Here is a 22,034-nt window from a genome sequence, read left to right on the forward strand (position 1 = left end):
TTTCCCAGACCGGAATCAAGCATCCAAGGACCGGTTTCTGGCTATCAGCCTTCATTCAGCCTGGATAGCTTGACTCCAGTGGTGTGGAGAGCCTGGGACTCACGTCTGAGTATACCCAGCACACTCGGGGTGAAAATTGCAAAAAACACAGTTGATGGACAGAATGTAGAACAATGTCATGCATTCACCCCAGTACAAGGATCTGGGCCTAAATCCATCGTTTTTTTGTACTCCACACCACCCTGGGTTAGACACTGGCTATATGCAAATCAGCTCTGACCCTGTGCCCCATGGGAACAGTCCAGTCCGAACTACCAAGCCATGTCTTTCCCAGACAGGAATCAAGCATCCAAGGACCGGTTTCTGGCTATCAGCCTTCATTCAGCCTGGATAGCTTGACTCCAGTGGTTTGGAGAGCCTGGGACTCCCGTCTGAGTATACCCAGCACACTCGGGGTGAAAATTGCAAAAAATACAGTTGATGGACAGAATGTGGAACAATGTCATACATTCACCCAAGTACAAGGATCTGGGCCTAAATCCATCGTTTTTTTGCACTCCACACCACCCTGGGTTAGACACTGGCTATATGCAAATCAGCTATGACCCTGTGCCCCATGGGAACAGTCCAGTCCAAACTATCAAGCCATGTCTTTCCCAGACCGGAATCAAGCATCCAAGGACCGGTTTCTGGCTATCAGCCTTCATTCAGCCTGGATAGCTTGACTCCAGTGGTGTGGAGAGCCTGGGACTCACGTCTGAGTATACCCAGCACACTCGGGGTGAAAATGGCAAAAAACACAGTTGAATGACAGAATGTAGAACAATGTCATACATTCACCCCAGTACAAGGATCTGGGCCTAAATCCATCGTTTTTTGCACTCCACACAACCCTGGGTTAGACACTGGCTATATGCAAATCAGCTCTGACCCTGTGCCCCATGGGAACAGTCCAGTCCGAACTACCAAGCCATGTCTTTCCCAGACCGGAATCAAGCATCCAAGGACTGGTTTCTGGCTATCGGCCTTCATTCAGCCTGGATAGCTTGACTCCAGTGGTGTGGAGAGCCTGGGACTCACGTCTGAGTATACCCAGCACACTCGGGGTGAAAATTGCAGGCCCACATTAAGCATTTAATTTACAGGCCCTGGGTACATGTAGTACTATTTTACTAGGGACTTGCAAATAAATTAAACGTACCAATTAGTTGTGGTCCAATTTTACATTGTTTTAGGGAGAGAGCAGTTTAGCACAGGTCACTTCTGTTCTTGGATTTTCGTCACAATAAAATACACTTAACACAATCTTCACAAAAGTTATTTACAAAAGTTTAAGCTATTGCTAATATAAATTACATAAACTTTTATTTAAGTATTAATTATTTAAAAAAAATAAAAGCCACTGTTATTTGTAATAGCAATACATCTAAGTCACGTAAATACAACACATATTGCATTACAAATGCTATAGGTGTCACATTTGCGAAAGTTATAACTATTGGCATTGCAAATGTCAAAGCTATTAATTTAGCTATTTTCAAAACCAACAACGAAATTAAAAAAATTGTCATTTACAATACCAATAGCTCAAAAATTCCTAATGCGAGACCTATTGCATTGCAAATGCTTGTTTAATATATGTACCTACCGTTTAGTACATCCGGGGGTGCTGACCCACTTCTATAGGGCTCCTGATAAAAACTGAGAGAAAATTGGGTTTGCAACTGTTTCTAATACCATTTTGACAGTGTCCTGGTTGGAAAATGGTTACTGATCATAACAATTTCCCTTCCAATTGTCCCAATAGTGTGCAATAGTTTGTGGCCTTCCACAGCACAACAAATATGGTCATCATATTTAAGAAATTTCTATTGTCCGAGCCAAAATACAAAGGATGCCAATCTATAGCAGTCCATATTTACGAAAATCCCTCTCCTCCTAAACAAGCATTAGAAATGCAATAGGTCTCGGATTTTTTTGAGTTGGAGGTAATGGCATTGTAAATGGCAATGTCTTGTAGCCATGTGTTATGGAGTGTATGCATGTGGTGTGTAGTGGAAATATGTGTGTTGGATTGGACTAGTAGCAATGGTGCATGCTGCGCTTTAGATGAATATGTTTAAAAGTAAGTGCAGCATAGTGCGATTGCTACAATAGTTAATTGTAGATGCGTTAGCAATTGATGTGTGCACTGATGGGTGGTGGTGTGTGTGCCTGTAGAAATTGTGCACTGATGGCTGGTGGTATGGGTGCTTGGTTGAAGCATGCAGTGCCGGGTGGAGGTTTGTGTGCCTGGTGGAAGCGTGCACTGACGGCTGGTAGTGGGTGTGAATGTTAAGTTTACTGAGATAGTTTTGTGTGTGCTTGGTGAAAGGGTGCACTAACAGCTGGTGGCAAGTGCGCCTAGTGAAAGAGTGCACTAACAGCTGGTGGTGTGTGTGTGTGTGTGTGTGTGTGTGTGTTTGGTGAAAGCATGCACTGACATTTGGTGTTGTGTGCGTGGTGGAAGTCTGCACTGACGCATGGTGTGGTTTGTGCTTGGTGAAAGCGTACACTGACGGTTGGTGGTGTGTGGTTGTGTGTGTGGGGGTGAGTGTTTGGTGGTGGTGATGAATGTGTGGTGGTGAGAGGCTGGTGTGTGGTGTGTGGTTTTTATGTGTGTGGTCCTATGTATGTGTGTGGTGAACTTAGTTTTAGTGTTTGTCTCCTGCACACTCACACAGTGTCCCTACACATATACTCTGCTCACTCTGCACATTCACACTGTTCATCCTGCATAGTCACACACTGTTCATCCTGGACACTCACACACTTTGCACCCTGCACACTTACACACTGTTCACCCTGCATACTCACATACTCACACACTGTTTACCTGGCACACTCACAGACTGCAGTCACTGTCACTCTGCAGTCACTGTTACTCTGCAGTCACACTCACTCTGCAGTCACTCGGCAGTCACTCTGCAGTCACACTCACGCTGCAGTCACTCTGCAGTCACACTCACTCTGCAGTCATTCTGCACTCTGCACTCACTCTGCACCTGCACTCACTCTACACTCACTCTCCAATCACACTCACTCTGCAGTCACTATGCAGTCACGCTCACTGCAGTCACTCTGCAGTCACGCTCACTGCAGTCACTCTGCAGTCACGCTCACTGCAGTCACTCTGCAGTCACACTCACTCTGCAGTCATTCTGCACTTGCACTCATTCTGCTCCTTCACTCACTCTGCACTTGCACTCACTCTACACGCACTCTGCACTCACCCTTATTCTGCACTCACTCTGCACTCACATTCAGTCTGCACTCACTCTGCACCTGCACTCAGTGCACGGACTCTGCATCTACACTCACTCTGTACTCTGCACTCACTCTACACTTACTCACTCTGCACTCACTCTCACTGTACACTAATCCCACATACTGCTTACTCTGCACACTCACACACTATACGTAAAATATGTGTTTGTAACTCTGATTTACAGTCTGAAAAAAAAAACACTTTTTGCAAGTAAAAGCTGTTTATTGATATTCGAAAAGGAAAACTTTTTCATTGGCACAGTTGTAGGTAAGATCAGACATTATTATATGTATCTATATGAAATATTGCAACTGTATGACTGTGCACCTGCACTCACCCTGCACTCACTCTGCAACTGCACTCACTCTGCCCCTGCACTCACTCTGCATTCACTATGCACTCAGTCACTCTGCACTCACTCTCACTCTGCATCTGCACTCTACTGCACTCTACTGCACTCTACTGCACTCTACTGCACTCTACTGCACTCTACTGCACTCTACTGCACTCTACTGCACTCCACTGCACTCTGCACGCTGCACTCTACTGCACGCTACTGCACGCTACTGCACTCTACTGCACGCTGCACTCTGCTGCACTCTGCTGCACGCTACTGCACGCTACTGCACGCTACTGCACTCTGCTGCACGCTACTGCACTCTGCTGCACTCTACTGCACTCTTCTGCACTCTGCACTATTCTGCACTCTTCTGCACTCTGCACTCTTCTGCACTCTGCACTATTCTGCACTATTCTGCACTATTCTGCACTCTGCACTATTCTGCACTATTCTGCACTCTGCACTATTCTGCACTCTTCTGCACTCTGCACTATTCTGCACTCTTCTGCACTCTGCACTATTCTGCACTCTTCTGCACTCTGCACTATTCTGCACTCTGCACTCTACTGCACTCTACTGCATGCTGCACTCTACTGCACACTGCTGCACGCTGCACTCTACTGCACGCTGCACTCTACTGCACGCTGCACTCTACTGCACGCTGCACTCTACCTCATGCTGCACTCTACTGCACGCTGCCATGGACAGCGGCAGGCGCGATACTTACATTAGATCTCCAGTGGGGGAGGAAAGGAGCTGCAGTCTGAAGAGGACTGGCAGGCTGGTAAGAATATCTAGGACTGGACCGCAGCATCGTGCTCACAAGCTTGGATTTCTGTACTGTAGAAAGTTACTGTGCTGCAGCCTTTGTGGCACTGAGCACCAGAGGCTCATAGTACTGGTGCTGCACACATGGGTTACAACAGTGAAATGTGCTGCGAAATACACAGTTAAAAATGGCCAAGTCGGCGTTCACTCTGCGAGAACCCCCGCAGTCTTCCTGTGGTTGTAACAGCAACAAAGTGTGCGTTCAGTGCGTTCATAGAGCCCCTGCTGCCGCACAACTTGCCATTGTTGCAGTCCTGCTAACAAAGGTTTTTCCATTGTAAAATCTAACGACTCTTATATCATCAACTTCCAAAGGAGGAAAATCTAAGTTGGCCCTGTCTATATTCGAATATTACCCCTGCAGGTTACTCAGATCTCTGTAGCAGGCACTCGACCCACCGAGTTGTCCGACTTCTATTGTAGCATGCTGGTACCCTTTCCCGGGCTCCTGATAAACTCACAAAGCTCTACCTTGAGGGATTATTTAAATTGTGGGAGTATGAAATGTCCTTACAAGTGCACTGAATGCAAATAGGAATGCAAAGATAGGGCCACAGCAGGCACGTACTTACATGTGTTATATGAGAGCGGGGGGGGGGTGAGTGGGTGGCGCCGTGGCAGCGCACATCCTTCCCTGCCCTGAGACGTCAGCTAAGTGAGCCCGGGTCCCTACTCCCAGGCAGAGACATGTAAAGTAGCCAATACTGGGCGCAGGAGACTTACATCTGGGATGGGGGAGCTGTGGGGGTGGTGGAGGGGGGCGCTAACCGCAGCTGCCAATGTATAAACCCAGTTCCATTTATGCTGCTTAACGCGGGTATACACTTGCTTCTAAGCGCTCCCACCTTTGCCAGAGATCGGGGACAAAGGAGGGGTGGGCGATGTGTCCAGGATCACACAGTTTGAACCCATGATGATCAAAACAAGCGTTGTGGGGCACAAGGCTATGGCGAGGTGTGAAGGGAGCACTGATACAAATGTTGCATGGTTGTACATACATCAACTAATGTACTATTGCCACCTGAATTGAAAAGTGCAGTGCTGCTTACTCTCTCCGATAACACCCTCAAATAAGTATAGAATGTAGCTGACCTGATTAAAGCCGGACCAGGTGCTGACCAAAGGAATTCCAGGGAAGTTTTTTCTATGCAATTGCCGAATCATCCGATTTCATAATCATCTGTAAGAAATATGGTGCTCCTTTCATTTCCAAACTTACATCCACATTAGTGTGTGTCTTAAAAAAAAGTGTCATAATTGACATACCTTGTGATAGCGAAAAAAAAAGAATCCAATGGTCTGAAAAATAAACGGTCCTTCACACGCTCGTGAGTAATCGTGCCTTTAAAAAAAACGACAACATATATTCATGAATTGCCGTGAATAATTCGTAAGCCTTGACCATTAATTTTGCCATTACCTTATAAATGCCTCATGAACGTACCTGAACGAATCTGTATTAAAGCGGTGATCGCGTCTTGCCAAAAACCGCTATACACGCCTGTTGTATTTACCGCGTAATGATACCATTCAAAGTTTAATAGAGTTCCTATTAGTCACATGACTAAAAACTACTGTGCCTTGTGGGAGTGGTAGTTGTTACTATTAAACAACTGTGATCGCTGAAAACACCAGCTAAAAAAGTGCTTAAGAGCGTTAACGGCATTTACACGTATGCAGTTTTAATATTGTGTATTAACGGAATGTGACTTACCGGGAGCAGTATCGTTCTACGCCAACATAAAAATAATGCTTGTGGTTGTGAATAGACGGACATCTACAATGTACGTACAAGCGGAATAAAAACTAACTGTAAGATGGGAATAAGTCATCGTTCTGATGTCTTGAGAACACAGACATTTAACGGAATTTGACTTGCCTGAAGCAGTGCCGATCTGAGTCAACATAAACTAGACACACAAGCTTTGGCAGGGAGCCAGCATGCGCGCACACACAGCTGAAAAATAAAGTAACTGGAGAGGGCTGAATGCGCGCCCAGCATCTGGCTTCAATTACCGCGGCCCCTGACAGCTGGTAATTGATGATATATGCCCTTCTGCTGCTCGTGTCCTCACGGAATATGCAGGAAGTGGAGCAACTCTACAGCCTATGGCCTATTGCGTGCTGTCTTCTAAAAAGACAGTAATGCGAGGCCCAATTGCCATGCAGATGGCAAAAAAAGAACACGAAAAATCACGAGCATTCAGGAATGTTTGGGTAGCTTTTCGGAGACCCTGATTATAGGACTCTTGGCTCCGCCCACACTGCTTTGCAGTGTGTGACGTAGGCCCGAGCCCTAAAAACAGATAGCAGAGTATCTTTCTGGCACGCCACCTAAACCTTTGCCGTAAACCCGACAACTTGGGGTGGCACCAGCGGTTACATCTTCTAAGCCCCAAGAGGGATAGTACAAAAGTACCTTCTTTGAAGAAAAGGACAACACATAGCTGTCTCTGACTTCAATGAGTTGAGTTCTGCTTATTCAGATAAGGAGCGTTAGGAGTCCGATAACGCTGTCCATATGACTCTCGTCTGCAGGAGTAGTATTGTATATAGATACAGAACACTGGAAACAATAGACACACACAATTGTTGATATTTTACAATGGAAATATTTATCAATTCATAAATCTGGTGTACCAGAATGATGGTAATTAATATGGTAATCTCATCATTCATGATATAAAAAAAAGACGACGCGTGCAAAAACCGAGTTTTAAGTTATACTATTTTACGACTTTCTCCATCAAAATATTATTATTGGAGATGTACCTAGATTACATTCCTTAGGAAACTAGAGAGTACTGAAGTCAGGAGAATATCATCCTTCGTTGAGATGAGGGATTAAAATGTGCAATAGCCTATCCTATTCCAAGGTGTTTTAATCAATGGCATATGTTCAATGGAACATTCTTTTCAGATTACATTAGCATTTGGTTTGTTCAGTCATCACATCCTATGAGAGTTAGAATTATTGGTATTATAATTTTGAGTGAATTAATACTTACATTAAGTTTTACTAAGCTAACAAAAGTTGTTATGTTCTAACACATACATTTGTAAGGTTACCGATCTTGACCTGCTAGAAAACCAAGGACACACCTAAAGGAGATAGTGTACCTGGTGCACTGATAGTCTTAGTACTCCTGAGGCGGAAGCCGGGAGCTAGGCGCTTTATTTGTACTGTTGTTGCTAATTTGTGATTTTCGCTGCTTTTTAACAAATCACCGCAAGCCCTTCTGTGCACTTACAACCCCCTTTTTAAAAACGCATTTACCTCAGTACTTGCTCCCCTCTTGGGACCCCTGCCTTCTTCCTCGAGCCGATTCACGGGCTCAATAGGACAACATTCCTCTCCTCCCCAGGCGCAGACAGCGGGCGCCATCTTGTGTGAGGGGCAGGACAGCGGTCTAGTGCAAAGGCCGATTTAGGGCCCGAGCACTATAAAATGAATCGCACTTCCCGTCCGCGCAGCGGGCGCGCCGCAGAGGCAAGCCCGTCTGGGCCCGTCCGGGCACTGCCGGGCCCAGGGCTAGAACCTATGCCTGTTTCAGCGTATGGCCTCATCTCCTATTCCCGGAGTCAACTCCTCTTACTGATACCCCTAAGGAATACACGCTGTCACTATGTGCTTAAGCAAGAGGATACTTATACGCACTGCGATCTTTGTAGTCCAGACTCACGGGGACCTCGGACTAACCCTCCAGCCACTACTAACCTACGTATGGCCATTTTGAATTGTAGGTCCCTTCCCAAGCATTCTCTGGAGATTAACTTTCTGTTACAGGACCATAACCTTGACATCTTGTTTCTCACCGAAACATGGTTAACCTCCAACTCCGAGGCCGACATTGTTCGTGCTCTCCCCCCAGGGTATCTCATCCATTCGCAGGTCAGACCCTCTGGTAAAGTGGGTGGCTTGGCCATATTGTATAAAGACCATTTGATTGGCAGGACGAAGGACGGTGGCATTTCGGATTCCGAAAACTGCCACTTCCATTTTCAACTATCTCCTACCATATCCTTCACAGGCCTCTTAGTCTATCGCCCTCCAGGGACCCCCAACCACTTTATCAGTTCTCTCCTGGAAACTGTCACCTTTTTGGCCTCTTCCTCTCTCAATTTCACCATCCTAGGTAATTTTAATCTCCATTTTAATGACCCCTCAGGCAAAGTGGCAATTGGCCTTCTCCTTGATCTCATATCATATGAGATCCATCTTGTGAACACAGGTGCCACACATAATAAAGGCCACCTTCTTAACCCGGTACTCACTAACATTAGGTCACTTCATGCCAGCCACCCTTCTCTCCTCCCTTGGTCAGACCATTTTCTTATTACTTTCACCTGGCAGGCCGAGTTTAAAACATCACAAATGCTCAGTACACCTAATTGTGAGAGGGCGTGGTCGAAACTCTCGGTGGAGAACTGGACTCGTTTTCTTGAACGTTCCCCCCCTCCCCTTGTTCAGGACCCTGTGGTAGCTGACACCAATTTTAAAAACTGGCTTACGAACTCATTAGACTTAGTCCTACCCAAAAAAATTCTGCGGAAAAAGCCTGCTAGAGCTAGCTCTGCCCCCTGATATACTCCAGAGCTCAGAATTCTAAGGAAAGGCTGTAAGAAGCTCAAGCGTATTTGGAGAAAAAACTGGGATATAGCAAACAAATACACCTATCGCAACGCGATTAAGGCATATAAAGTTGCCCTCAGAAACGCCAAAACAGCATTCCATGATCAGAGAATTAAAAACTCCTCCAACTCTAAGAAAGAAACATATCAGATCGTCAAAGAACTTCTGAAGATTCCTGACCCCCCGTTATCCCAAGATCCAACAGGGGCTAAGTGTAATGAACTAGCCTTTTACTTTGACCAAAAAATCAAAAATATTATATCCACCCTACCCCAAATGGAGAGCCCTGCCTTTACTGGAAATCTGCCCCCGGACCCCCAGCTCAATGCCACTAATCCTGTTTCCGTAGAGGATTTCCTTAAAATCTTATCCAGCATTAAAGGCGGCTCCCCTAGCGACCCAGTCCCTTTGCGGTTCCTTAAACAGCCACTTCCATCGCCACTCTGGAAAACGGAACTCATCAACCTCTCTTTCCCAGGGCATTGTCCCGCCCAGTTGGAAAGAGGCCACTGTGAAGGCCCTTCTAAAGAAACCGCATCTCGACCCTCTCAAGCTTGCTAATTTCAGACCTATTTCATTACTCCCTGGACTCAGCAAGATCACCGAAAAAGTGGTGAATTACCAACTTTCCCACTTTCTGGAGTCCAATGATCGGCTGCGTAACTCCCAAACCGGATTCCGCCCAGGCCAGGGCACTGACACGGCCCTCCTCTCTGTCATCGAGGAGGCGGCAAGGAGCATTCTGGATTCAGGAGGATCAGTGGCAGTGATCCTCCTGGACCTTAGTGTAGCCTTCGATACGGTGAATCACCGTATCCTTATTCAGCGCCTGGCCGAGGCAGGAATACGAGGGTCTGCCCTGACCTGGCTAACATCTTACCTTTCCAACCACACCTTTCAAGTCCGGGAAGGCAACTCACGATCCGCCTTAATTCCTTCCAGTGTGGGGTGCCGCAGGTCTCATCCCTAAGCCCCAAATTGTTTAATGTGTACATGGCCCCCCTGGAGGACGTGGTTGCCCCGTTTGGTATCAAAATAGTCAGTTACGCCGACGACACTCAATTGGTCGTTTCTCTCTCCCAGCTCGATCAATGCCCTGACAGTTTCCATCTATGCCTGACGAAGATATATGCCTGGATGTGTGACTCCTCACTTAAGTTAAATGAGTCTAAAACGGAAATCATGTTTCTAGGCCACAAGTCGGCCTCAATGCCCTCCTCCATCTGGCCTGCCTGTTTAGAGGACCCACCCACCCCAAAAAAAGAAATGAAAAGCTTAGGGGTCTGGCTGGAGCAGGACCTTTTGCTCAAAACACAAGCGAAAAGGACAGCAAGCACCTGCTTTGGGCTACTCCGGTCTGCCCGGAAAATCCTTCCTCTCCTCCCTCATCATTCTAGGATGCTATTGATACAAGGTCTAGTTCTCTCCAGACTAGATTTCAACAACACGATTTTCTTAGGAGCCCCGGAAGCTACTATCAACAAGCTTCAACAAATCCAAAATGCCGCAGCTAGGCTCTTAATGGGCATCTCCCTTAGGACCTCAGCTAAACCTGCCCTTAAATCGCTCCTTTGGCTCCCCGTACGGGAAAGGATTATGTTCAAATCCCTATGCATTACCCACAAACTCCTGCAAGGCAAAGGTCCCCCGATTATGAGAAGCCTAGTCACTCCCTACAAACCTAACAGACCCCTGCGTTCCGACAAGGGGTTCCTGGCGACAGTGCCGAGAGTCAAGAAAGCACACACAGGAGGCCGCCGATTCTCTGTGAACGCGGCCTCACTATGGAACTCCCTCCTACTGAAACTACGTGCGGAACCTGGCCATATGTGCTTCCGGAAGACACTGAAAACCTTCCTCTTCCCTAAATGATCCCCTGCCTCCTCTCCACTCTCGAGTCTGACTCTATCGCAGCGCTGGGATGCCTTCTGGTAACCATGCGCTTTACAAAAACGCCTTACATTACATTACATTACATATTAGAAGGTAGTGTTTGAAAGAAAGATCATAGCACATCCTTTATGATTAGGGCTCCTTTTTACTGATTTTTACAGATAAATACAGACCGAAAACATTTATTTTTGTGTCTGTCATTTTTGTTTTGAATGTGGATAAAAACGGAAATTGGGTTGTTTTTTGAGTAATTCTAAATTCTGTTTGCCGTGACTTCCAAGCCAAAAACTGTGTGGGATGATAGGAAACGGTTGTTAAAAATGGAAGGGATTTTAGTAAAGAGGCTTTAACATTAGTAGATATACACAAGAATTATCCTTAAATTTACATGTGTGCATTGATTTAACTTCAGCAGGTGTTTACAGCACTTAAACCTGGCATGCATTCAAGCATGAGTGCATATTTATCAGTTAAATAAATGTGGAAATATACTAATTTCAGCTTTATTTATTCACAAAGACCAATATAAATATGGATAAATACAGACGGAAATGTTCCAAAAATAAATACCATAAAACCGGGAGCCCTATTTATGATTAAGACCTTTATACATTTGCTGTTGAACGCTTGTTACTTTTTGGCTCACACATAAGGTCTGCCCTTACGAACCCTGTTTGTGAGCCGGGCCAGGAGCAGCGTGCTAATGTTCCTGATTGGTAGAGGGGACTTTCCAGGATTCCCCTTGCTCACCATCTTCCCTCTCAGGTCTGTCTAGACCTCGGTGGATTATTGCTCTTAATGTTTTTGTCTTCCCAAGTAATTTCTTGTTTTAAAATGTTGATTTATAGGTCTGTGACCCGACAAATGTAGTGCCTAACTTTGATTACGTAATTTGATTTACTGTACAACGCTGCTTGAGTGCCTTTAATAACAACGTTGTAAACAGAGCCTGTGAATTTAGGGATCCACCACATTACAAAAAATGCATTGGGTGGCATTTGAAAACTATAGGGAGCTCTTATTCTTTCCCATTTACTGTTTCCAAAGTGTCCCTCTTTGTCAACCTAGCCACTGGAAGCAAAAAAAACAACTTATGCCTTGATTTTATTGCAGTTTTTGAATTCCAGGAAGAATTATACGGAGTGCTTTCTACCTACTTGTTTGGAAAATGGGTGTGCATGAAAGCCCGTCCACCCTGCTTTATAAGGTTTCTGGAAGTATGTGATAGCTGTACTATCTGTATTTTGTGATGCACGTTAGAGCACTGTGTTTGGAAATTCATGATTTGATGTCCATTTTCGAGAAAAATGTAATGCCTAGATAGTTGTTACATGTATCTTTGTGCCTGTGAAATAGACCGGTTTCTGTATTGATTGGCTTATTTTAAAAAAAATGTAAATGCCTGTTTGCTTGTTTTATAGATTGTTATGTACGAAAGTCAAAACTGCTGCTAATATGTCTTTGCAAGAGGATGCACGTGCAGAAACTGTAAAATATACACAAATCTTGAGCATTGCTTTATTAAGGTGTGTATTTTACAGCCATGTTCACTGTCCTCTTTCGCTGAACTTCCTTGAGTGCCCTCCAGACTTAACCGAACATGATGGTTACATCGATGAGGCAGATCTATTTTACATGAGCCCCTTGGCCTGGCTCAATGCAGAGTTTTTCAATGAAACCCTATTGCCGTCGCACTTGATTTTCTTCAGCGTACTGGAAAAGGTAAGGGAATGTTTACAATTCTTTATATGAACCACACGTTTTATGGTCCTTTGGAATTAGTAATACTCTACATATGGTACAGGTGACCTTAAAGTCATCAGAACACTAGCACTTTATTCTTGAAGATTTGTACCTCGATTCACAAAGCTCTTTCTGTTAGTAGGAGTGTCTTATTCCAAACTAGGATTGATATAGTCTTCCAGTTTGGTAAAGGTCTATAGTCAAGTGAGAGTACAAAGGTAATAAACCACAAACAATAATAAACACCAATAATGACTTATAAATGAACTCACCACCCACTAGTCTTTAAGCATTAGTTTATATACTTTTATTTAGTCAAAGGGAACTCTTTTTTTCGTTTTTTTGAAAATATTCTTTGTATACAAATGTATCTTTTTTCATTTTATAACTTGATTCATAGTGAGACTGTTTTATAATTCATAGAACTGTGCATTTGTAATGGCAGAGTTTTTGGCTTTATTTAGCAGTGATATAGATCATTAATCTTGCTCGCATCTAGTATAGGTATTCTTAGCCTGTGTTGGCCCTTTTAAGCCCTTTTTCCAGACCTAGAAGAGGATAGCTGCTTAATATGCCTTTATTCTTGACTTTAACCTGTCTATTGCCTATTGGCTTTGACATATTAGACACATTGGTATGGTTTATGTAGGTATTCTGACAGAGCTAAGGAGCATTTCACCCCTTTCAGGCCTACAGGCCTAGAGCTAGAGGGACTCCATCTTGATGAAGCTGAGAGGCTTTTCAGGGCAAAGGCAAAGTTTATAGTTATAACTGTTGATCGCCCTAAGCGGACCGGAGAGAACCGGCCAGAGCTGAATCTAATCAGGAATTGTTCCCGGGCTCAGGTCTCTAGACGAAACAAGCAGACTGGTCACTGTGGGAGCGTCTAGCGCAAGGAGCCTGGTGCATGGGATTGGTGGGAGGAAGCTGCTGGCTGGAACTTTCCATGAGGAAACAGCATTCTATATCAGTGAAGTGCAGAGGCGGAGTTAGTGAGTCAAGCAGAGAGGCAGTCGAGTGAAGGTGGCGAAGCCAGAGGGTCGTGTTAAGGTGGAGGAGTGGAAAGCAGTGGAGTGGAGTTGGCAGAGAGAGAGAGGGTTCAAGTTGGAGAAGAGCTGAGTTGAATAGTGAGCTGGAACTGAAGGAAGCAGTCAGAAGCAGTTGCTTATCAGGAGGAGGTGTGAATAGCTGGAGTCTGAAGTAATGCCTTTTAGAAGAGACGGAGGAGAGATCGTGGACTAACCTATGGGAGCAGATGGAGTTAATTGGACATTGGCGCAGAGACAGAGTGAATAAGCTAGTGGAATGAAGGGTGATCAGAGCGGCAGGAACCATTAGGATTGAAGATGGAAGGTGGAGACAGTTCGTGTGGGGGAGAGGAGTCCAGAGACAGAGTGATCAGCGCAGAGGTGTAACCAAGAGTGCAGGAGATAGAGGGAGTCTGAGATGAGCCAAGGCACAGACGAGAGAGAGGAACCCAGATGACAGCTAGAACAAGACTTCACACTAATCAGGTGATATTGTTTTCATCACATTAGTTTACTTTACACTTGCATCTTAATCTTGTCCTTATTCCCTAGGCTATTGTATGTTTAAATCTTTTCTCTTTCAGCGGAGTGTTCCTGTTATGTTTAATCTTTTCTCTTTCAGCGGTGTGTTCTACCTATAGTCTTTGTCAGTTCTGTGTAAATGTTTATATTGTTGTAATAAAATAACCCCCCAGTTTGTAACGAACTGGCGTGTATCTCTTGTATTCTTGTTCAATCCAGGTAAATGGAGCTCCTAGGTAGTTACTAGGTACATGAATGGATGAGTAATCCCAATCAGGTAAGTGGTGATCACATAAATAGGGAGTGAGTGGACCTATGATGCCAAGAATAGGAGACATACAATATTAATTGGCTAACTCCTAATATTGTAGTAGCAGACCCTTAGTGAAGAGACTTCCCAATATATATATATAGGTGTTCATAGGAATGTGGTCGTCGTTGATATGCGGCGTTAATGAGAGCACTGAGTAGGAGATCAGTGTGTATACCCACTAGATTGTGGCTTGAATAAATGAGAGCGCTAGGAGGTCGAACTAGCGTGCAGTTTTGCAGGATTGCAAACAGTGTGGAAAAGAGAGCATTGGGTTCTGCAGGCCCGTGTGTAGACGCACCGGATTGTGTGTCATATCTGCCCTAGGGTAGAACGGTCTGGGTCAGGGTGGCCGCGAGACCAACTGATGTGAATAAGTGTGGTGTAGGGTATGGATATCCCTAGTAATCAGTGAGTATTCTTAGTATCCCTATAGATTTAGTGGTGTTTTTAATAATATGAGCTTGTATATTGCGAGTTCCCCATCCTCAGGTAGGTACCAGGTGCCTGGATAGTTGGTCCTGAGGAGGGATGTGATTACGTTCTGGCTGGGTTGGAGGGGCCCCTGGGGGCTGATCCCACCTACTCAGAAAATTCGGCCATAACAGCATTAAAAACCATTAGCAAACCAACATAGAACACAGCAGGTGATTTATGCAATATGGCAGGGTAGTTCACTGACAACTATACAACAATAACTCCCCTCATAGAACAGGCTATGAGATTAAAGCAATTTGGAAAGAAGGGGACCCCTATATACAAATAGTGATACACTTGCTATACATAGGGAAACTAAACAGTTTGGTAAAGGTCTATAGTCAAGTGAGAGTACAAAGGTAATAAACCACAAACAATAATAAACACCAATAATGACTTATAAATGAACTCACCACCCACTAGTCTTTAAGCATTAGTTTATATACTTTTATTTAGTCAAAGGGAACTCTTTTTTTCGTTTTTTTGAAAATATTCTTTGTATACAAATGTATCTTTTTTCATTTTATAACTTGGTTCATAGTGAGACTGTTTTATAATTCATAGAACTGTGCATTAAAAACCATTAGCAAACAAACATAGAACACAGCAGGTGATTTATGCAATATGGCAGGGTAGTTCACATTTATGCAATATGGCAGGATAGTTCATATAGTCTTCCTGCAGTAAAAAAAAAAACAGAAAAACACTGTGAATTGGGCCCTATGTGGTTAACTTCCATCCTGTGTAGTCTGATGTTGAAACGCAACAATACATTCCTACCCTACCGTACTAAAGGGGGATAATGTTGGTGTTCAGGTGCACGGAGTAGTTGCTTTTCTTAGCTAATCCTGTTTTTTGAGTTGCAGTAAACCACCAGTAAACCACCAGCCGCAGAAGGGGGTGGGGGTGGAGAGTATTGAGGGAAGGAAGCATGTTCTATGGGTTTGCTATTAAAGCTGGACACCTGTGTGCAGAATTAACAGCAGTAGCTGCTAGAGCTACATTTTAAGAGGGCTTTGGCAGAGAAAGGTTAGGAGACTGATTAAAAGAAAAATTTAATTCTATGCTCTCATCCGTTTACCACTGTGTTGCTTGTCAGTTTATACCTATAGTATTAAACTGAAGGACACAACGATATAAGAGAGAATCTGATTAAATAAAAAGGTGATCAACGTGTTGCAGGTGGCTTGCACAACTTTGAAAGTGTTTCAGTACATAGTAATTATGGTGGATACTGAAGCAAATGCATTTTTAAATGAATCCTCATATTTGCAAAAGCCACAGTGGTTTCTAAGAGATGACTGATGTGAAAAATGAACATATTAGCATGGCACACAGCCAACAACCCGCTTGCTGCATACCCAGAGCAAAGAAGTCACATGCTAGACTAGAGCAGGGCTGGAATGCCAGAAACCGGTCCCCGGAAGCTTGTTTCTGGTCCAGGGAAGGCATGGCTTGGCAGTGCGGGCTGGACTGTTCCCATGAGGCACAGGGTCAGACTGATTTGCATATGGCCATGTCTGAACTGGGGTGGTGTGAAGTGCAAAAAAATAATGGATTTAGGCCCAGATCTCTGTACTGGGGTGAATGTATGACATTGTTCTGCATTCTGTCCATCAACTGTGGTTTTTGCATAGAGCATCGCAAATGCCCATGCAGGAATGTGGACGGAATACCAGACACATCATAGGTCCAGATTGTGCTGGAAACACCTGGGAGGGGGGGGGGGGGGGGGGGGGGGTTGTGCTCCACATATACAGCATGTTGTTTGATTTTCGGCAGGACTGGACTTTGTTTCCAGCTTATGCACCATGAAGTGGTCTACCTATACGAGGACGCGTCAAGAAAGGAATTCAATCCCTCTCCACAAGGCACAGCCCGCTGCCTCGAAACACGACTGTGACCCTATTGACAGGTCCTGGGGTCTTCATATAGGCCACTACACTTTTCATAATAAGCAGCGGAGTGACTTGCAAAAGATCCTCTAACCACACTCACTTAGGGATGAAACTGTGACGCTTCTGTTGTTACTCTGCCTGGGCCTCTCATGATCACACCTCTGCTCTTCCGAAAGATGGGCTTTGGCTCTTCCCTTGATACTTTTTTTTTTCTTCTTTGGCAAGCGCAACATCTTATCTACTTCAAAAGGCTAAATGTAATTGCTGTTCTCCAAGGTAGTGGCAATTTCCACAGCACCGCATGCTTCCTCTGTCCAGGACTCCCAGAGGGCTACACTGGATTCTACCCATGAGAAAATACAGCCATTGGTTCCAAAGCAGGAGCTATGGATACCAGTCTGTCAGAAGTGAGATACGAATTAGGCCAGTGAGAACACAGTTGACCATCTTCCACAGCATACAAACTATGACCAAGAACTTAACGATTCGGAAGACTGTGTTACTACCACATGATTTTGTCCAAGACATGACAGAGATGTAGTAAAATTTTCTACATGGAAGATGGATCATATTTTTAATGTACGCTTTTATAGCATACTGGAGAGATTCCAAAAAGACATTGTAAACAGCTACTTATCCATGCTACTGCGAAAGTGTCTAAGACTGAATCCACATGTTATGGTAGTGTACTGTCATTACAGACAACACATCTTCAATTGAAATGATCACTACATTTGGACTCACAGTTTTACTGATAAAAGTATACAGAGATCAACAATGTGTGGAAACCTCATCATCCAATGTATCGATTTGATAGTCAACACAGTTCATTAACAGACCGTAACATTTTGTTGTGTGCTAGAAAAAGAAATGTCTGTAAAGCCTTCCTCAAGCAGACCTCACTAGCCAGCATGATTGTCACATAAATCCAGAGAAAGAAAAGTAAAATCCAAGATTACTGAAAAAGACAGCTTGACATTTAACCTCTGCCTTTGAAGGCACAGCAAATGTGACAAGATAAGAACAAGATATAAAGGCCTGTTTCCAGAAAGCGAGTTTGTGGAAGAATACATTAAACACGGTTTGGCCAATGGGAGGGATGAATTTGAGCTGGACAGCATAAAGCAAATAAAGCCAGCAAATAGAAAGCCAGAAAATGTAAGTTACAAACCACAAAGTTTATTTATTTATTGGTAAGCAACAGGTGGAATGCATTCCTAGGTCAACTTTCTGAATGTCTCCAAGATGTCTTTAGAAAATCAGACTGCTGTGCTATCTGGTAGGCTGAGACTTCTAAAACAATTGGTATGTATTCAGCTGGGGTCCACCAACAAAATCCTACTGCATTAATACATTAAACACTCTACTAAACTGACGAGACAAGCTCTGGAAAGAGCGAAATTTGATCAGAACTTTTTCTGTTCACAAATATGCTCTGCAACATCTGTAACTTCGTCACCACAAACAGAGCAACAAAGCACAAAGCTCTTAGCAGATCAGCTGAAGTAAGGGAAAGCTCAGTTGGCGATACTGAACTCCTAGTATTCTCAAGACATTGCTGAAACCTTTGTTGCCTTCTATAACATTTTTTATAAACCTGAAGAAACAGACCTTGTTAACTGAGGAATCTGCCTTCCTAACCTCCTATGCGCCTGCCACGTTTCAGATGATAAAAAGACACAGATCAGTGACAAAATCACTGAAGAAGAAATACCTGACCTTGTAAGTGCCCTTTCTAATCTCCACAAGAAGAATGCTTCGATAGAAAATTCTGTAAGCTATGCAATGCGCAGTTTCCTAATTTCCTATCTGATCATAAATCGTAGTGGAGACTATTGGCTATTTGTCCACCAACTCCAAGAGTTGATCTCAGTGCTACTTTACACTCTGAAAGGATCACCTTCACTGTAGTGGTTATTGACTTAACTCGCTCATCAATGTAGGCATGAAAATATTATCGAAGTTCCTGGCGAATAGACTTGAAAGTGTGATCCAGCCACAGCAGAGAAGGGGTTCGTCCATAAAAGATGGTCACAGAACCACCTTCGAATTCTATAATATTTGTACAGGTGTAGTAAAGACTTCTGTGATTAAACCATCGACCTATCCCTTGATGCAGGTAAAGCATTCAATGGAATCAGCTTGAGTTCTCGGTTTTGAATGCTTGAGAGATAGGCTTAGTTAATGACTGTATATCTAAATTTCATTTGTTGTACAATAATCCTATGGCACCAGGAAACTCTGGGGCTTCCTCTCTTCCACAGTCAGGAGAGGCACAAGAAGGGTTGCCCTCAAACCCCACTCCTTTTCCTACTAACCTTGGAACTCCAAGCAACAGCTTGTTGGTAGTCCTTTTCAGACACAGGAATACACACAAACAATTATATGTAGATGATAAACTGCTCATAGGTCTAGATCAGAAGGTAGAGTAAAAGTGAGGACCAGGGCACATTGGAAGGTTAATGCTTCCACTGGAAGCAGAGTAGACTCAGTTAATTGGACACCCTTGTTAACAGAGGCCTTGAGCAGTTGGTTGAAGACAACCTACGTCCAGTAATAACCATTAAATTGCTTTATTATCCTCCACAGTGTCAGATGTGGTTGTCACTGTGCTGTTGGTTGTAGAGATAATGGTACCATCATGTTCTAATTATATCTTCCGAATGCTACTCCTCTCAAAGAAATTATTACATCCGTTAGAGTGAGATTAACAATAATTTGTCTGATGCAGCAGATGATGACCTTTGAGTTTCAGGCTGTAACACTCTCTGGCGGTCTTCATTTACCCTGATTATGACTGGTTACATCAATTGTTGCAACTGGCTTATTACCGCCTGATGATGCTCCCCTTCTCTTGGTGGTAACAGAAAATTACTTATTAGATGCTGCTGCTGAGATGAATCATGTGTACCTTACCCAGTCCCCCAAAGTGGTGACAGGCTACCATATTGTCCAATCCATACTCCGTTTAAATTGACACCCTTCATACATAAGGGGATCTCACTATGCAGCAATTTGAGTTTGGGCAAAGGATGTCAAATGGGTAGTACTAGTTGTAAACAGTGGTGATCAGATGTTTTCCAAAGAATCATCTTACTAAAACTGTGGCAATGCACACATAATAGAATTCAGTAATGAACAACTATGGATTCTACTAAAGTCTGAGTTTCAGGTTGGAGACCCCCTTCTCAAGTTTGCCTATGTTTCTTATCTTGGATTACTTGCCAAGGTGAAGTAGCCATAAACAGGTTGTATCAGGCCTCTATGGGGTCAACCCCTAGAAAAAAGATGATAAAACAGACAAACCTTCAGTCTGAATGCCCAGAGGAGGAATGTTAGGCACTTTCAAGTCTCCTAAATCTTTCTTGTGAGAATCAAGGCTAAAGGTCAATTATTTTAAAGTCCTACAAAAATGGTCCTTGATGCCTGTTAAACTCAAGAGCACAGACTGTTTAGTTCCTCCTCCTGTTGGAGATGCCCATAGACTGATTGCTACCTATTACATATATTGTGGTCATACCCCAGACTGGAATCGACGATCTGGAAATGACTTGGTAAAACAGGGGAACTGATGTTAAACCTGTTAGCTAAACTAGCAGTATTACATCAGACTGCCGACACCCTGGGACTGTCTTGTCGCCAGATGATACAGCTGTTGATGCCATGAGTCGCATAAATCTTTCGCTACTTAGATCCCCCCAAAAAATGGGAATAGTCTAATGAGTTTGTATATTTATCCAAATCATACTTTAAGTGGTTCTTTCTTCGGCAGCTTTGGTTGCATATTCTAGTGCTTATGCACATGTTTACAACTGTAGCAGTCCTTGACCTCCCCAAATGGACTCGCATCCCCCCACCTTAGGAACTTCTACTGGTTCTCCATCCAGAAAAGATGTCAAAATGTTGACACCATCGCCCTCCACAGCCAAGGACCAGCATACATCACCCACCGCCTGAACTTCCACCAACTTTCCAGACAACTGCGCTTTGTCTCCCTTGCTCACACTCCTCACATCCGACAAAGCAACAATGGAGGATGCTCCTTCTCGTACCTCGCCACCTAGTCCTGAAACGACATTCCCATACACCTCCAAACATCATCCTCTCTCCCTGAATTCAGAAAATGACTCAACACTTGGTTCTTTGACTGATCCCAGCACTTGGATACCCTCACGGGTGATTAGCTGCGCTCTACAAATCAGAGTTGATTGATTGATAGCAGAAACTATTTCCTTAAGTGGATATCGGGGGACTATGGGAAGCACAACATCAGAAAAGGTATTTTTGTGGTATGTTAAACTTATTCTGAGTGTTTTTGGTACCTGGGTTCGTTTTGGGTTCCTTTTCCGGGTTAGTTGTGGTTCCTTTGTGCTTTTCTCTGAGACATTGGCTTGCGTTGCACTTTTTTTCTAGCATGGGTTCAGCTTCTTTTTTTCAGCCTAAATGCAATACCACATTCCTGCTTACTTTGCACCCAAAATGTGTTTGCACCAATAAATATGATTTTTGCTCCTTAGTGTGCTTTGTACACTGAACCTAAATCCCTTTTTAATTTTGCTTTCGCATGTTTTTCCATGCTAATGTTAATTTTTGCACCAACTGTGCTTTTGCATTTTAATGCTTTTTGGTCCTAAATGTGTTTCCACACTCCTGCTTGTGTTCGCCAAGCAAAATTGTGCACCTAATATATAACAATGCTGCTTTCTTTGTGTTTGAAAGAGACTTGATACATAATGGCAAGTTTCCACATAAACATGTTCCTAAAAGTTTCAACTCTTGAAAAAACCCACTGCCGATCCGTCCATTTTCTACAATTATTGTCCCAGTTCGATAATACCAAGTAGTTACTAAAACTTTGGAGAACGCTTAATTTGCAAATGCCTAAATTCCTGGAAACCAACAAGCTCCTTCATAATACTCAGTCAAGGTTCTGACCACAACATAGCATGGAGTCTGCCCTTCTTGAAGTGACTGAAACTATTACATTGCGCTGGATGAGGGGGGAAAAGTGTTGCTATTCTTCTCCTGGATCTGTCTGTGACATTTAACACTGTC

The 22,034-nt window shown here is 43.8% G+C and overlaps 1 protein-coding gene across 2 annotated transcripts in view; it reads left to right on the forward strand.

Annotated features, from left to right (window-relative positions):
• PIGB (phosphatidylinositol glycan anchor biosynthesis class B) overlaps positions 1 to 22,034 on the forward strand; it is a 157,094-nt gene that overhangs the window by 74,477 nt on the left and 60,583 nt on the right. For both annotated transcript variants that reach the window (XM_086958335.1, XM_086958334.1), the window contains exon 11: positions 12,543 to 12,723. In XM_086958335.1, coding sequence (XP_086814461.1) covers positions 12,543 to 12,723 — 181 coding nt within the window. The remainder of the gene's footprint in view (positions 1 to 12,542; positions 12,724 to 22,034) is intronic.

The sequence above is a fragment of the Lissotriton vulgaris genome, chromosome 2_1 (genome assembly GCF_964263255.1).
Source record: "Lissotriton vulgaris chromosome 2_1, aLisVul1.2, whole genome shotgun sequence".
Taxonomy (NCBI): domain Eukaryota; kingdom Metazoa; phylum Chordata; class Amphibia; order Caudata; family Salamandridae; genus Lissotriton; species Lissotriton vulgaris.